The sequence below is a fragment of the Camellia sinensis genome, chromosome 7, assembly GCF_055761805.1.
Source record: "Camellia sinensis isolate YWXY chromosome 7, ASM5576180v1, whole genome shotgun sequence".
NCBI lineage: Eukaryota > Viridiplantae > Streptophyta > Magnoliopsida > Ericales > Theaceae > Camellia > Camellia sinensis.
This window is the reverse complement of record NC_138967.1, coordinates 135173846-135190189: the sequence shown is the minus strand read 5'-3', so window position 1 is coordinate 135190189 and position 16344 is coordinate 135173846. Positions and strand designations below refer to the sequence as shown.

At 30.8% G+C, this 16344-nt stretch overlaps 1 protein-coding gene across 1 annotated transcript; it reads left to right on the top strand.

Annotated features, from left to right (window-relative positions):
* Nucleotides 1-3269: 3269 nt before the first annotated feature.
* On the top strand, nt 3270-15423 carry HPL1 (hydroperoxide lyase 1). Its single transcript, XM_028216118.2, has 3 exons — nt 3270-3987; nt 11393-11791; nt 14707-15423. Exons 1-3 carry the CDS (start codon nt 3544-3546, stop codon nt 15337-15339), a joined length of 1476 nt encoding a protein of 491 aa, XP_028071919.2. The 5' UTR covers nt 3270-3543; the 3' UTR covers nt 15340-15423.
* Nucleotides 15424-16344: the final 921 nt, after the last annotated feature.

Here is a 16344-nt window from a genome sequence, read left to right as displayed (position 1 = left end):
GCAAAACAATGAGCTCTAATTGATGGGATGGTTCACAATGACAATGGCTAAGCCAAATCCACCAATAAAGCGCTTCAACCAGGGCAACGGAGATAAGAAACTAGAATCGAATATGCTGCTGCTCTGAGTCGCTAACAGAGAAGATAGTGAACAGTGGATTGAGAGATACGAACGGGGGTCTAATATGTATGAAAGAGGAAGCGGCGCCAAAAATTTGAATCTAAAAAGACATTATGGGACGGCTGGGATGGCGGAACAGAACCAATGGACGAGTGACGCGTGTATGACGAGATCGATGTTAATATTGAAAGGACAGGTTAGACAGACCAAGCGTTGGCCGGGCAAGTTGTGTGGCCGAGCACGATGGTTAGCTCGGTCAGGGTAATAGATCAATTTGGAGAAATAGGTGACCGAACACTAAACAAGGCAGATAGTGACCGAATAAAGAAATGAGCTTTACCAATGAATGTAATCTCGGTCATGCTAGCGCAGACGGAATTAGAAAGCAATTGAGAGGGAGATTCTTAGCCTGCTGTGGGCCGAGCTAGTTTGGGCCTTAGTTAAGGCCTGTGCCCAGACAAAACAAGCCCACGCGATCGAGCGAGGTTTAAGCACGGTCAGACGCGTGGCATGTGCTAGGGCGAGATATCAGCCCTGTCTTGTGAAGTGAGTTTGAGGCACTAGCACGGCTCGGTGATGTGCACCGTGTAAGTCGGACGGAGTTCGTCCTCGGAAGATCGAATTCGACCGAACAGGAGCTCGGTCGTGACTATGGAGCTTAGTCGAGCCAATACTTAGGCCTAACCGACAAGGCCAGATAGGTAGCGCGGTTCCGAAGGAAGGGCATGGCGTTGCGCAGAGCATAGCTCGGTAGGAAGTGCCATGCGGCACACTGGGGCTGCGGAAAGAAGATTCCGCTATCCGTACGCGTCAATACCGTTTGGTGGTTTCGTCATTTGGTGTTTAGTTGTATTAGTGCTAACATGTGGGACAACGTAAGAGGAGAGTAGGTCCACGCGTCCAGAGGGAAATGGACGTAGAGGAGCGCGCAGAAACTATATAAACGGTGTTGCACCTCTGTACACAAGTCGGGGAAATCTTGTGATCAAAGCTCACCTACCATTTTGTCTCCTCTCTCTCTCTCTCTTTCTCTTTTTCTTTCTCTTCCTCTCTAAGGGTGCTAACTTGATCTTCGGAGGGGTTTTCCGGTAGTATACCTGCCGAGTAGCTTACGCTTGTTGTGTTCGTAGAGTATTCAGAGCGAAGCAAAACTTGGACACGAGACGTACGGACAATGACAAACATTTGCTCCCCATACACTTACTTTTTCCAAATAAGAAAATATGAGTGTAAAATTCATTATTCTATAGCATAGTTGGGGAACAAACTAATTTTTGGTGATTTTCAACCATTAGACCACTTAGATTATCAGTCAAAGTAAAAGAAATTTTAAAATAATTTACTGCTGAAAGTACCAGCTTTTCATAAGATTAGTAAAATAAAATTTCATTTAATATTTAACTTAAGACCTTAAAAAAAAATCTTAAGCCAAGAGTGTTTGTCGCAACAACTTATAGGAGTTCTAGTAATTAATTTTTTTTGGTCTTTAAAAATAAAAATTTTGTTTCATAAGACATTTAGGAATTAATTTATATTATCTTGATGATAGTCACTAAAAGATTGTCTTGAAAAGTAAAAAACAAGATTTTTAGCGACAAAATTTTGAAAATATCACTAATAAATATATTTTTAGCGACAAAATAATTTGGTCTAAAAGAAATTTATTTTTTGAGACAAAAAATTTGATCTAAAAAAAATTTAATTTATCACTAATATTTAATTTTTGTTATTAAAAATATAATAAAACTTTTCATAACAAACATATTTAGTTCTTAAAAAATAATTTTATCTGTAAATTTTAACCTCTAAAATCTTTAATTTTTATATAACATATGATGGAATGTTTGGAAACTTGTTTTTGGGGTTTTTTTGTTTTTTGTTTTTTTAACTACAAGACAAATATTTTACAAAAATTAAAAAAAAAAATCTAAACAAAATATCACATCAAATCTCATAATCATTTTATTTTTTCTCTCACAAATATCACATTCAATTATAAAAAAATTTAACTATCTTTTCAAACATAAAATTTTTTTCTCTAATAATATCCTACAATTAAAAACATAAAAAAAAAAAAAAATCACTTCCCAAATACACTTTTGTGTATTTACATTGGACCAGCAGAAACGTCCAAGCCAAGCTCTTGATTGAAGGTTGAAATTTGTACCATTTTCTTGGGATTCTTTGGTGGTGGACTAGTGTACTGTCCATTGATGCTTCGCCCATAATTTACTTCTTTTTTTTTTTTTTTGGCCTATTACGTAAAATGTCTAGGAAGAACAATGCACTTGTTTGGAAAATTAACTATTTTAGTAGATTATTTTAATTTTTAATTATTTTAGTAGAATAAAATTTTTATATTTGAAAAGATTGTTAGATTTTTTTAGTTGAATGTGATGTTTGTGAGAGAAAAAGTAAAATGATTATGAGTTTGATGTGACATTTTCTCTTATTAACTATTTTAACCTATTTTGTTTTTTTTTTTTTTTTGTAAATTTTAACCTAAAATAAGCTAAAACAACCCTTTCCAAACAAGGCTAATGTAAAACATTTGTATCCAAGGAAGGTGAAAAGGTAAATAAAAAAAAATATAGAATAAAAAAAAAAGATGATAGGCTAAAATAGAGAAAAGCAACCAGAGTGTTTTTGCTTTTATTATAACAAATTTTAAAAAATTAATTAATTTAGATAATTTTTAACCTTTTACTACCTATATAGGTGGACATAATTATATTAATTCAATATTTTCTTAACATATATCCTTAATAAAAGCTTGGAAAATGCATGAGACGCCAGTGGGGTGCTGGGGTCTCTCCTCCTTGGCCCAAAAAATTATTATTTTTTTTTTTTTTGATTTTCAACCAATGACTGCCCCACAAGTGGCACTGAGAGTTCACCCCACTAGGGTTCCCAGCAGAGCCCTAAAAGCTTTTGAAAAATCATATTATTTTGACAAGTAATGGTGGAAGACACTTGGGGGGCCTTTTGACAAGTTGATAAAAAATTTATTTTTTTTAATTATTTTATTTTTTTAAGTCATATTATTTTTTAAATTTTTTTAATATAAAAAATTATAAAAAAATTAAAAAATTAATTTTTTATCATCTTTTCAAAACACTACTTAAGTACAAAAACAAGTGAGCTTTGAGGTTTGAATCAATCACAAAAGAGTCAATTATCATTCCAAACATAATTTTTTAGTTAAATTAAAAATTAAAAAACCATTAAAAATAGCCAAATTGTCCAACTAACCCAATATTTATGAAAGTGATAAAAACATGTTCTCTATTAATTTTCTATTTAAATACCACAAGTGGAACTTTTCTGATCCATTTTCCTTCTATTCCATTATTTGGTACTGAAAAGATCCTCAACACCAACTATTGTTAGAGAGAGAAGCAGAGACTCCAAAACCAAAAAAGCATGTCGGCAGTGATGGCGAAAATGATGAGCATATCACCAGGTATGCCCTCACCCTCACCATCCCTAACACCGCCATCGCCGCTGTCAATTTCAGCGCCGGTCCGCACAATACCGGGCGGCTACGGGTGGCCGGTGCTGGGTCCGATTTCCGACCGACTCGACTACTTCTGGTTCCAAGGTCCAGAAACATTCTTCAGGAAGAGAATTGAGAAACACAAGAGTACCGTGTTCCGTACAAATCTTCCCCCAACTTTTCCTTTCTTCTACGGCGTAAACCCTAACGTAGTGGCCCTGCTGGATTGCAAATCTTTCGCTCATATGTTTGATATGGAGATCGTTGAGAAGAAGAATGTTCTCGTCGGAGATTTCATGCCTAGTGTTTCCTACACCGGCGATTTGAGAGTTTGTGCTTATCTTGATACATCTGAGTCTCTCCATTCTAAGGTTGGCTCTCTATGCTTCACTTTTACTCTAATTTGTTTATGTAATTTTCTATTTTTGTTATTGTTTTAAATTTTAATGTAGAAATACGTATTAATTTGAAGAATAATATTATGAATCATAAAAATAAAAAAAAATAAAAAATTATGACATGCATCCTGAAATTTTTTTAAATATGTGATATTTTATTATATATGTAATTTAAAAATAGAGAATATTTTCCGATCATCTTTACGATATCTTTTTAGAATAATGCTTGGGACCCCTTTTGGGGGTCACCCCTCACCCCCCTTTGCCACGTGGCAGGGGTGATTGGTGGAGCAGGAAAAAAAAGAAAAAGAAAAAGAAAAGGTAACCAATGAGAGAGAGAGGGGGTCAAAGGGGTGGGGAAAGGGGATGAATCATTACTCATCTTTTTAACGGTCCCGCTAATTTTTTTTTTTAATTTTTAAAGTGACTATTTCACCTACTAATAAATTGTATAATTTAGACGACTAGATTTATATATATATATATTTTTTTTTTGATGAAATCTTTAAATCAAAGAATAAAATAATATAATTTTATATTTTTTGTGTCATAACTAAAAAACATATTATAACCAAACATAACATGACACATAATTAAATATCGCATCAGTGATAATTAAAATAATATAATAATTAAAGAATAAAATTAATCATAATTAGGGATATATATGATAGAACTTTTTAAAAATGTGTATATCAAAATTTCCCATAAATTAGATGATAGGAGAATTCTGCACTACACACCCCTTACTATATACAGCTTTATTCATGTCATTTTTTTCTTTAATTATGATTAATTTTTTTTTAATTATGCCATTATTTTAAAATGTTTGATTGTACTCATGTAGTGTTTGATTGTGTTTTTTTAAAAGAATTTTAATTATGACTTAAAAAATATAAAAATATATTATTTTTTCATTAATTATAAGGTACTATATACCTTTTAAAAGGTGTATCGTATAGTCTTTCCCTTAATGATAACATTTTTGTTGAGCAAAAATCTTAAGGGTTTGTTTGGAAAGTGATTTTTGGGTGAGCTCATGGATGGTTTTTTGAGGTCTATGGAATTTAGAGCATAGTATTTAATTGCTGGTGCAAAATTTCAATAGTGTTAGGAAAAGAAATGAAATTTATATAAAGGGATATAAAGGCGATACGAATGTGAGTCTTGAGTTTCACTTTTATCTTATATTTGTGTTTTATTATGGAAGTTTCATATGTGTATTTATAGATTTATTTGTAAAATTTTCCTTGCCTATGGTGGTGGCCTTTGAGATTTTTGTTATCAATTCTTGTTATCACTATGTTTTAATACATTTTCAATCATAAAATCATGTATTAAAATTTTTATGTGATCATGAAGTTGAAAGTACATTCCCATCTAGGTGGATCAATTAGAATAGCGCGTGACAAATTTTGAGAATGACTTCATATGCAATAATAATTAATTTTGACTTGTAGTTCAATTTGTTAATTTTGAATAATGTCTGATATAAACTAAGGATAAGATCCAAGATTTAGAGTCACCTTGAGGCATAGTTTGAGAAGTTGGTTTTGGTGGGTTAGGGGTTAAAATAGCCACAAAAAATAAAATAGGTTATTTTAATTACAAAAAACAAAATATCAAATCTAACCCGTAATCATTACACTCATTTCTTACAAAAAAAAGTCAAAAAGGTCAAAAAGCTAAAAAGTCATTTCCAAACTAGGCTTTTTAGGCCCAGGCTAAAATAGTCAAAAAGTCAAAAAGCCAACTCACTTCCCAAACGGAGACTAAAAGATCATTGAAGATTTATCTGACCGTTAAATTCAGAATTTCAAAATTAGTCGAGGAATACACAAGTTAATCCGAATACCTAATTATCAAAAATTTTAAAATTTTGATGATAACATAAAAAAGTTTGTCACTTACAAAAAAAAAAAAAAAAAAATATTAGGATGATCAATTTTAAATACCAAGTTTTTAATATCTTGTCATATTATTTGTCTTGGAAAGATTAAATAAGTGCACTTTTTGACTTTTTTTTATATTATATGTAAAAAAAGTAGAGAGGAGATGTTGATTGATGTGACCCAAAAAAGATAAAAAGATAAAATAAGTGCACTTTTTTATTTGTAGCCAAACTTGGCCTAATAGACCAGTCTTTCATATCTTCTACCATCTGTAAGTGACAAATCGCATCATATAGTAACCACGGTAACATATTGCCTCATGAATAGCTTTTTGCTTTTTCCACAATAATTTCTTGTAAATAAGCTACCCAACCAAGGACTATTTTGGAAATATGATTTTAATCAATTTTGTGCTTAAAAATTAATTAAAAATTGATTATAATTAACTTTTTGTGAGAGAGGAAAGTGGGTTATAATATGATAAATAGATTATAACTCACTTTTCAAAAGACCCCTAATTATCAGTATTGATTCAAAAAATTTTAAAGTCTCAGATCAAATATTAAAATCAAATATTATAGAACTAATATTTTGTAAAAGTAAATCCTTCAACAATTAATTTTTTTTTTTTTTCCTCCTTTTTATGAGGCCTTAGATAACCCCCAAGTGGCTTGATGATGCAAATGATCAAGCCTTCATTATCCACCAAAAACAAAAAACAAAAGATTAAGCGTTTTCATTAGTGCCTATAGCAGGACCACCATATAAATCCAAGTAAAGGTGGTCTCTCAACACGAGTGGACCTTACCATGTAGATATTTTTTAGATATGTGGTCTCCCAAATAGCTCATGCACATGACATGAGAGAAATTATTGGATGCACTTTTTAAATTTTGTCACATGGTGTGCAATTTATTAATTATAATTATTCAATATAATGAGATTCAATACATTTAGGCTAAATTACATTAACTTCTGTTGAGGATTTGAAAAAATATAATAAGATTTATAATTCTAATATAATTATACTGGCTTTTCTTTTACTAAAATTAAGAAGAATCGAAATTAATCAGATAGTATAAAGACATAAGAATAAATAAAGAAAAATATATATTTTAGTGTAAAAGTTAGCATATGAGTAACAAATTATTTATGAAAATAAAGTTACATGTTCTGTGAGTTATACTTTTAATGGAACTTAATGTAATTATATCAAAATTATAAAATTTATTTTATCTTTTCTAAATTTAAGTAGAAGTTCATACTTAGTGTTTTATCTGTATTTTTTGGTGATAAACATTGCTTCGGGAGCAATTTATAATTTTTTATGTTACAGACTTTGCAAAATTGCATTCTTATTTTCTTGAAGGCACAAATAATATATATATATATATATATCAATTTAATCATTTCATTTTCAAAATATTGGGAAAAACTATATAAAAAAAATTCAAGGGTTTGACTATTGTAACAAAATAAATTTAAAATTTTATCAATTTAAATTATAATATTTTGATTTGTTTTCAATGTAAATCATCTGCTTACTTTTGTCGAGTAAACCAAAAGAAAAAAAAAAGTCTTCTAATCATTAAACTCAAGGACAATGATATTTTAAACATTATATATATATATTTATTTTGTTAAAATATTCTTTTTTCTATCAGCTTTGTTTAACAAAAATTTGTAAATAAGTTATATTAAAAAATTATGGTTTAAATTGTCAAAATTAAAATTTTATATTATTATAAGAGTCAACTTCTGATTTTTTTTTTTTTTTTTTTAAATTTTCTCTATTATATATAGTTGATTTTGTTAGGGGAGGAAGAGATAAAAACCATCTTGGTCCCAGATCTCAATATGAATCTCGCTTGCCTCAATTGTCAACTTCAAGTAGTAGAAACCATCGAAAGCGATTTGTTGTAACTTTCATAAGTTGATCATATAGCTTATTTTAATTTAAAAATCTATGTCAAATTATATGTGGTATAATTATTATTTATAAATTATTAGATAAGATAATTTAAATAAATTAAAAAAATAATTATTTAAAATTTGGGCGAAAAATACTATTAATTTCTATTTTTTATTATCAATTTTTAATTAAAAAAAAAAAAACCCTCTACCAAACAGGACAAAAGAGGGGGCCATTCTTGAGGGAACGTCCGTCTCACTAGCGAAACCATCTTGCTGATTCATACATATGAACACTAACACATTTATCATTAAATTATATATTTTTATTAATTTTAAAATATTTTTTATTTTTTTAAAATCTTTTATGCACTTCTAATTTTTAAGAATAATACTATATGCACCCATTAGTATATTAATTAATGTACCAATTGATGATGTGGTATAATTTAAGAGATTTTTGATATTTGTAATGTGATTAACGAGTGAGTCAATAATAATATCATAACTAATACTGGTATATACTAATTGGTGCATATAGTACCACCGAATTTTTAATTCCAATACTAAACAATGTTTCAGAACACTTTTATTATTTGTTATTAATAAATGTTATATATTTTTCTCAATTACTGTAATACTTTTATTATATTATTGAAGTAGATACTTATTGTATTATTAATTGGATTTTTTGCACTTTTTAAAATTTCATTAATGCAGGACGCAGCAATTAATAGGAAATTTTATGAAATTTATTAGTTTGTATTACATTACTCTATTACAAATTGTTTATTGTCCATCTTAAAAACATTTGTAATTGTATAATCCTGTCAACTCAATGGTGTATTAAAAAATAGGCATGCAATCTCTTCTTTTTTTTTTTTTTTTTTTTTTTTTAAATTTTTTTAATTTTTAATAATAGGCATGCAATCTCTTGATGTGACACTCACTAATAGTTATGGTTAGGATAAATTACATTGCCCTTTCTTAAAGTTTTAAAAAAAGTAAAGTAAATTTTTACATAATATTGATTTTTTTTAATAAGATTAAATGGATTAAAATTAATTCATATGGTGCAAAAATATTAAAAAAATAATGTAAAAAGAACCATAAAATGTAAAATAATATTGATTATGGTTTGGATATAATGTTTTGTCTTATTGGATTAAAAACTTATTTTTTCTTTTTGTGACTAAAATAATTATAAAATCAAAAAGCCTAAGATGTCAAACGAAGGCTTATATATTTATACCACATCAATATATCACCTCATATGAATTAAAATCGTAATGCATATGGCTACACTTATATATTTATACCACATTCAATATATTCTTTCATATGTTAACCCATTATTAATATAATAGGTCACACCACTCATGTTTATGTGCTAACAATGAGATGGTACATTAAAAAAAATACTATAAAAATATAATAAATGTAGCATTATTCAATTGTAAAACTTATTGAATTTTCTCCGAACAATGAATGTGTGTAATTTACCCTTATGATTACGAGTGTGATTACGGTTACGAGGGTAATTTACCCTTATGTCAGTATAATTGGTGGTCTTTTGGCAATATGATAAAAAGTTGCGTTTGTAGAAAAAAAAAAAGAAGGGCTACATTGACTTTGGCAAGGTAAAAAAAACTACATGGAAAATTGTAATTATATCCTTTATATTATTTAAGGTTATACATGGGTGATAATGTAAATTTATTAAATTGGGTAGAGATAATTTGGTCATTCTATTATGATGTGACATCATAAATAAAAAGTTAAAAATAGCTTTTTATCAACTTTTCAATCACTTTTTAAAAAAGTCAAAAGTCAGTTTTTTATCATATTTTCAAAACACCTCTTTATCTCGTTTGGGAACAGATTATTTTAATAATTTTCTAATTAAAATATGAGATAAAAAATTATTATGTTTGGAATAATTTTTTAATTTTTTACGAAAAGATATGCAAAAAATAGAGAGAAAAATAAAATCTTTGACTTTTTTTGTATATGCTGTTAGTTTTTTAATTTTTTTTAGTGACTTTTTAACTTTTAAGCTAAATTATTGATTTGTCAAACGAGATTATGACTCCATTTAACTATCTGGAATTTGTGTAGTGTGAGATCCATTAGATATGTCAAATAAACCTAAATTAAAATAATAATTTTAAATAATTTTTAAATAATTAAAACTGTTTTGTAATATTAGTATTATGATTATCCAAAATTTTAAGGGTATGCCATTATTATTATTATAATAAAAATAAAAAAATGGTGGCTTTTTCAAAATAGTGATGTGTATTGAGCGTTCGTTGAAGTGGTTATAATCTGTGTAGAGATGGCAATTCGAACCCGGTTCGACGGGGACCCGACCTCCCGACCCCGATTTAAGTGGTTTTTTCCCGAAAAATATCCCCAACGGGACGGGGATGGTATTCAAAAATTAATCCCCGATCAGTTTCGGGCCGGGGACGGGGATAAGTGTCCTAGCCCCGTACCCGGCCCGTCCCCGGCCCCGTCCCCGTCCCCGTCCCCGGTTTATCTCCGAACTGAAATTACTATTTTAGCCCTCTGTATATATAGACATCAAACCTCATTGACACTCTCAGTTTCACTTCTCTTACTCTCTCACTGCGTCTCTCACTTCTTCCTCCCTCCCTCCCTCACTAACTCAGATTCCTCTCTCATCCCTCTCCATCTCCCTCCTTCACTTACGCAGATTTCTCCCTCTTCCTCACTCACTCACGCAGATTTCTCCATCACCTTCACTCACTCACTCACTCACTTACGCAGACTCAGAGCAGTTGCCACCGCCACCGATCTGAACAGATCTGAAGAAATGAAGAACCCTCTGTCTGTAAAGCACTCCGTTGCCGCCGATCTAAACAGATCATGAACCATGAAGCCTCGGTTGCCCTCTTTCTCTCTCTCTCTCTCTCTATCTATTTATCTATATATATATATATATATATCTGTTGTTGAAGAACAAATTTTGTTTTTTAAGTTATATATATTTGCTGGTGTTGTTGATGATTGTTGTGTGTTGAAGAACAGATCATGAATTTTACAGAATTTTTTTACAATTTTTTTTTGTGTGTGTGTGTTGATGATTGTTGTGTGTTGAACCCTCTATTCTACGGAATTTTTTTTTTTTTTTTTTGGTTGTGTGTTAAACAGATCTGCCGGGGATGTTTCGGAGTCGGGAAAACCCGATCCCCGTTAGGGGACGGGGGCGGGGGAGGTGAGAGGTTCCCCGTCGGGGATCGGGGGCGGGGACGGGGATTTTTCTATCTTCGGGGATCGGGGACGGGGAGTGTCATCTCCGGCCCCGCCCCGACCCGTTGCCATTCCTAAATCTGTGTGGTAGTATTTTAATTTTTTGATTTTTTTAATTTGGAATTAAAAAATTTTGTTTGATATGAGTTTTTTTGACTTTTATAAAAGAAAAAATAAAATAATTATTATTTAGATATGACATTTTATTTTATTAATTTTTTAATTTAATTTATTTTTTTATGATTAAAATAGTAAAAAAAAAAAAATTATACCAAACATAGCCTCCATGACATTGACAGGTCAAGAACTTTGCGCTGGACATCCTAAAACGAAGCTCCACCATATGGGTCCCCACACTCAGCTCCACCCTGGACACCATGTGGTCCAGCATAGAGTCCAGCCTCGCCAAGTCCGGCTCAGCCAGCTACCTCGTCCCGATACAACAGTTCATCTTCAGCTTCTTCACTCGCACTCTCATCGGCGCTGACACGGCGGCTTCGCCTGAAATCGCCAGTTCCGGCTACGCCATGCTGGACATCTGGCTCGCTCTCCAGCTCCTACCCACCGTCAAGATCGGCATTCTTCAACCCCTCGAAGAGCTCTTTCTTCACTCCTACGCTTACCCTTTCTTCCTCGTCAGCGGCGGCTACAACAAGCTCGTCAAATTTATTGAAGAACATGGCAAAGAAGTTATCCAGGTTAGTTTCTATGTTTATTTGTGGGTCATTAATTTTCTTTATTTTTGCGTGTTTTATGGTTATTTCAACTTCACATAAAGTTAGCCAATATTAGCAGCTATAATAATGCTAGGGTAAAAATATAATTTTACCACGAAAATAATGGCCTTATTTGGAAAATAGTTATTTTAGCTGGTTATTTGGTTTTTTAATTATTTTAGCATGGTTAAAACAATTATGTTTGGAAAGTTGATTGATTTTTTTTTTTTTTTGGGTAATTAATTTGATGGTTATGAGAAAAAGAAAATAAAATGATTATAGATTGAGGCCTAGTTTGGAAAAACTAAATAAGTATACTTTTTGACTTTTTATGAAATATGGGTTGGGTTTGGGTTGGGTTTGAAGTGATGTGTTAGAGAGGTGATGTGACTTAAATAAGATGATGTGACTTAAATAGGATAGTGACTTTTTGACTTTTTATCTTTTTTCAATCTTCCCAAACTAGGCCTGAATGTGACATTTTATCTTATTAATTATTTTAACTTATTTTATTTTTTAATGAGTTTTTTTAATCTAATTTTCTTTCCAAACACGCCAATGTGATTTAAATTTGAGAGATGCTACATCCCTAATTGAGTCCCTCTAATTCTACCTCTAATAACATAGCTAAGACTCATGTGAATATCCCATACTTTCTTTCATTTAACTCCTCTAATTTCAATTTATAAATGATGAAATTGGAGGGGGAAAAAATTCTAAATCCACTGAGTGTTTTATTTATTTATTGATTGATTCTTATGTATCTAAATTCTTGGTCTCTAATATTACATAAGATAAGGTTAAAGCTAGCTCGTTAATACCAAAAGGAGAAAGCCAAACAAACGAAGTCCGATCAAGCTACTAAGGCAGGGCAAAATAGGAAGCCTGGATACTAAGATTATTAAAGCAGTTACCCAAATTTTGAAAAAATTATTTATAAGTCCTATTAAGGAGACTTATACTTCATATGATCCTACTAAAAAACTTATGTTCCCATAAGTCCTGTGGGAAGTTTGTTGACACATTTACCCTCAATATTAGTTGTTAATATCATAAATAATAGGAAAACTATATATAAGAAATTGCATGTTACCATAGATCATATTTACATAAACGTAACGTAACCCTTATGATCTATGTAGATCATATCTACATAAACGTAACGTAACGTGACACCTATGAAATGTACCAAAAAAATAACGTATCTTTTCGTTACCATAGATCATATTTATATGAAACGTTACGTGACACCAACATAAACCAGCAATATTTTCACTTTCAATTTAAAAAAATAAAAACTCATTAAGTTTACAAAACGTAACGTGACAACACATTACGTTACGTTACGTTTATGTAGGTGTCACGTTACGTTACGTTTATATAGGTGTCGCGTTACGTTTATGTAAGTGTCACGTTACGTTACGTTAATGTAGGATCTTGTGGAATACATTCTTATTTAAATACGACTTGAGACTTTATAAGAAATTACACGGGACTTACCCTAACATAAGTGTCTGAAAAAGGACTTATAAATAAGTCTTCCTTAAACTTTCTTAATAATAATAAAGGCGAGGAAAAGAAGTAAAACCATAGTTAGTCTCAATCCAACAAATTAAGATTTTAAAAATTAAAATTTATGGATACCATTATTTTTAATTAATAAAATATTTTAATTGTTAAAAGAGTTATTATTATATTTTTTACAATGAAGATGGATATTTAATATTGAATTACTATCTTTTTAGGATAAATTTTATCTAAAAAACAAAAAATTTACCCATCCACGAGATTAATTTGGTTAGTTCTTTGCACTTAGCTTTGGTGTTACAGTTATATCTCGATTCATTCTTTTATTTCTTTTATTTTTTGTTTAGAATTTCATAATTGGACATTGAATTGGTTTCGTGTTCGTTTGGAAAGTGGGTTAACTTTTTTACTTTTTGATTTTTTTGACTTTTTTGATTTTCTTGTGAGAGGAAGAATGTAATGATTACGGGTTAAATGTGGTGTTTTATCTTATTTGATTAAAAATTTTATTTTATTTTTTTGTGGTTAAAATAGCCAAAACAATCTTAAACTTGACTTCCCACATATGATGGGATTTGCAAGTGTATTAGGAGCAACTTTGCTATGTTCTATTGTAGAAAATATTTTATTTAAACAAAAAAATTTTAAATATAATTTTGGTAATCTAAATTATTTTAATACAGATTACTTGTCCCTACTCTATAAAACAGTAATACTAAGATCTAAAACCATGGGTCTCATTTTGTTTTAATCTCAATATAGGTAAATTAATATTTATAAAATGATGAATGACTCAGCTTTCAATTTAAGTTATATGTTTTCTTGTTTTCTTCTATGTATTCTAATCATTCTATTTGAGAGATACAAAAAGAAGAATGTGAGTCAAAAATTAATTTAATTATTTGGTTTTTTATACTGTATTTGATGGGAGATTTAAAAAGAGCTTTAAATATATATACATATATATATATAATTAAAAAAATATAAATATATTTTATTTATATTTCACTTATCTCTAACTTTTTATTTTTCTTTTTCAAATTCTCCCACTAAACAAAGCAACACATTTTGGTATGGAAATGTAATTAACGGTTGAACATGCCTACAAAGCAACACATTTTGGTATGGAAATGTAATTAACGGTTGAACATGCCTAATATTATAAGAAAAATGTTTGGACCCACAAAAAGTTCCCCCATGACCATGACTTTGTTGTATTGATTATTAATGTATTTAAATTTTTTTTAAAATTGTATGATAGTGATATAAATGATTCGGATCGTTTTAAAGGTTATAGGATTGTCTTTTTGTAAAAGTTTCTATCATCACTGATATTATAATTAATCAGCTATGAATTTCTTACAATCCAGAGAGGCGAGACCGAGTTCGGACTCACCAAGCATGAAACGATTCACAACCTTCTCTTCATTCTCGGCTTCAATGCCTACGGCGGTTTCTCTATTTTCTTGCCGACCCTGTTGAGCCAACTCGGAACCGACACAACCGGGATTCAACAAAAGCTGAGGGAAGAAGTAAGAGCAAAAAGCGGGTCGACTCTGAGTTTCGACTCAGTAAAAGAAATGGAACTCGTTAAATCATTCGTTTACGAAACGCTCCGACTCAACCCGCCCGTACCGCTTCAATACGCTCGAGCGAGGAAGGACTTCGTACTGAGTTCGCATGACTCGGCGTACGAGATCAAGAAAGGTGAGTTACTGTGTGGTTATCAGACCCTGGTGATGAGAGATTCGAAGGTGTTTGACGATCCAGAGAAATTTATTTTCGATCGATTTACGAAGGAGAAGGGGAGTGAGTTACTGAGTTACTTGTACTGGTCGAATGGGCCACAGACCGGGTCACCGAGCGAGTCGAATAAACAGTGTGCGGCTAAGGACTATGTTACGCTCACTGCATGCCTTTTCGTGGCGCATCTGTACCGTAGGTATGACTCGATCACGTGTAACTCGTCTGGGGCAATCACGGCCGTTGAAAAAGCTAAGTGAGTTGATGAGGATGTACATAATAAAATCATGTGTACCGAATAATTGTATTTTTAGTGTGCCAAAATACTAAGATAAATTTATCCACATCCCACTTTCATTTTATTCTAAAATATTTAGTTCTGAGTTAATTACACTTTTCACCTTATAGTTTGATTAAATTTTACTTTAGTTCATATAGTTATAATTTGGACAATTCAGTTCTATAATCAGTCTAATTTTAATTTAGATTGTCTATGTATACACTTTAAGAAATTAATATATGTCTTAATATTGTTAATTTTAACTTTTAATTTAAATGAAATAACTAAATTAAAATTAAACTTAAAGTGTAAGAACTAAATTATTCAATATAAAACTATAAGTAAAATTTGGATCAAACTAAAAAGGTGAAAGTATAATTAACCCTTAATATTAAGGCCTTGTTTGTTTATTTATTTTTTTGAACCGCAAAAAATGAGTGCTCTTTGGAGGTATCATTACAACTCCTAAGCTTTGGTATTATGGCTAGGTTTATCCCAATTTAAAGGAAGAAATCCACCATTGAAGTAAGCGAGGAATGTACAACTCTCAGCATAATAGGTAGAGTCATGAGTGAAGTAAAACACGGTCAACTTCATCATATAAATAGGATGCTAATTACTCCCTCCGTCCCATAATATTAGTCCCTTATTCCATTTTTCATTGTCCCAAAATATTAGTCCCTCTTCAAAAATTAAGTACAAAAATAATATAAATTTCCCATTTTGCCCTTCTTTTAAATTCATAAATAATATAAAAAGTACAATTATGACATTGATATTCTCAAAAAAGTGTACTATCAAAGGGTAATTTTGGAAAATCAACTTTTTAAAAGTACAATAATTGTACTATAAAAAAAAGTTGGATTCCCCAAAAGGGACCATTATTTTGGGACGGAGGGAGTATGCCCTTTAGGGATCAAGCCATGCTTGCCTATGTGGAAGGCCAGCGCGCGCGCACCCCTCCCTCCCTCCCTCCAAAAAAAAA

What these genes read in the sequence shown, in the direction of transcription:
- HPL1 (XM_028216118.2), top strand. Translation starts at nt 3,544, where the DNA reads ATGTCGGCAGTGATGGCGAAAATGATGAGCATATCACCAGGTATGCCC. An exon ending in CTGAGTCTCTCCATTCTAAG is followed by an intron (nt 3,988 to 11,392) that starts GTTGGCTCTCTA and finishes TGACATTGACAG; the next exon opens with GTCAAGAACTTTGCGCTGGA. An exon ending in ATGGCAAAGAAGTTATCCAG is followed by an intron (nt 11,792 to 14,706) that starts GTTAGTTTCTAT and finishes CTTACAATCCAG; the next exon opens with AGAGGCGAGACCGAGTTCGG.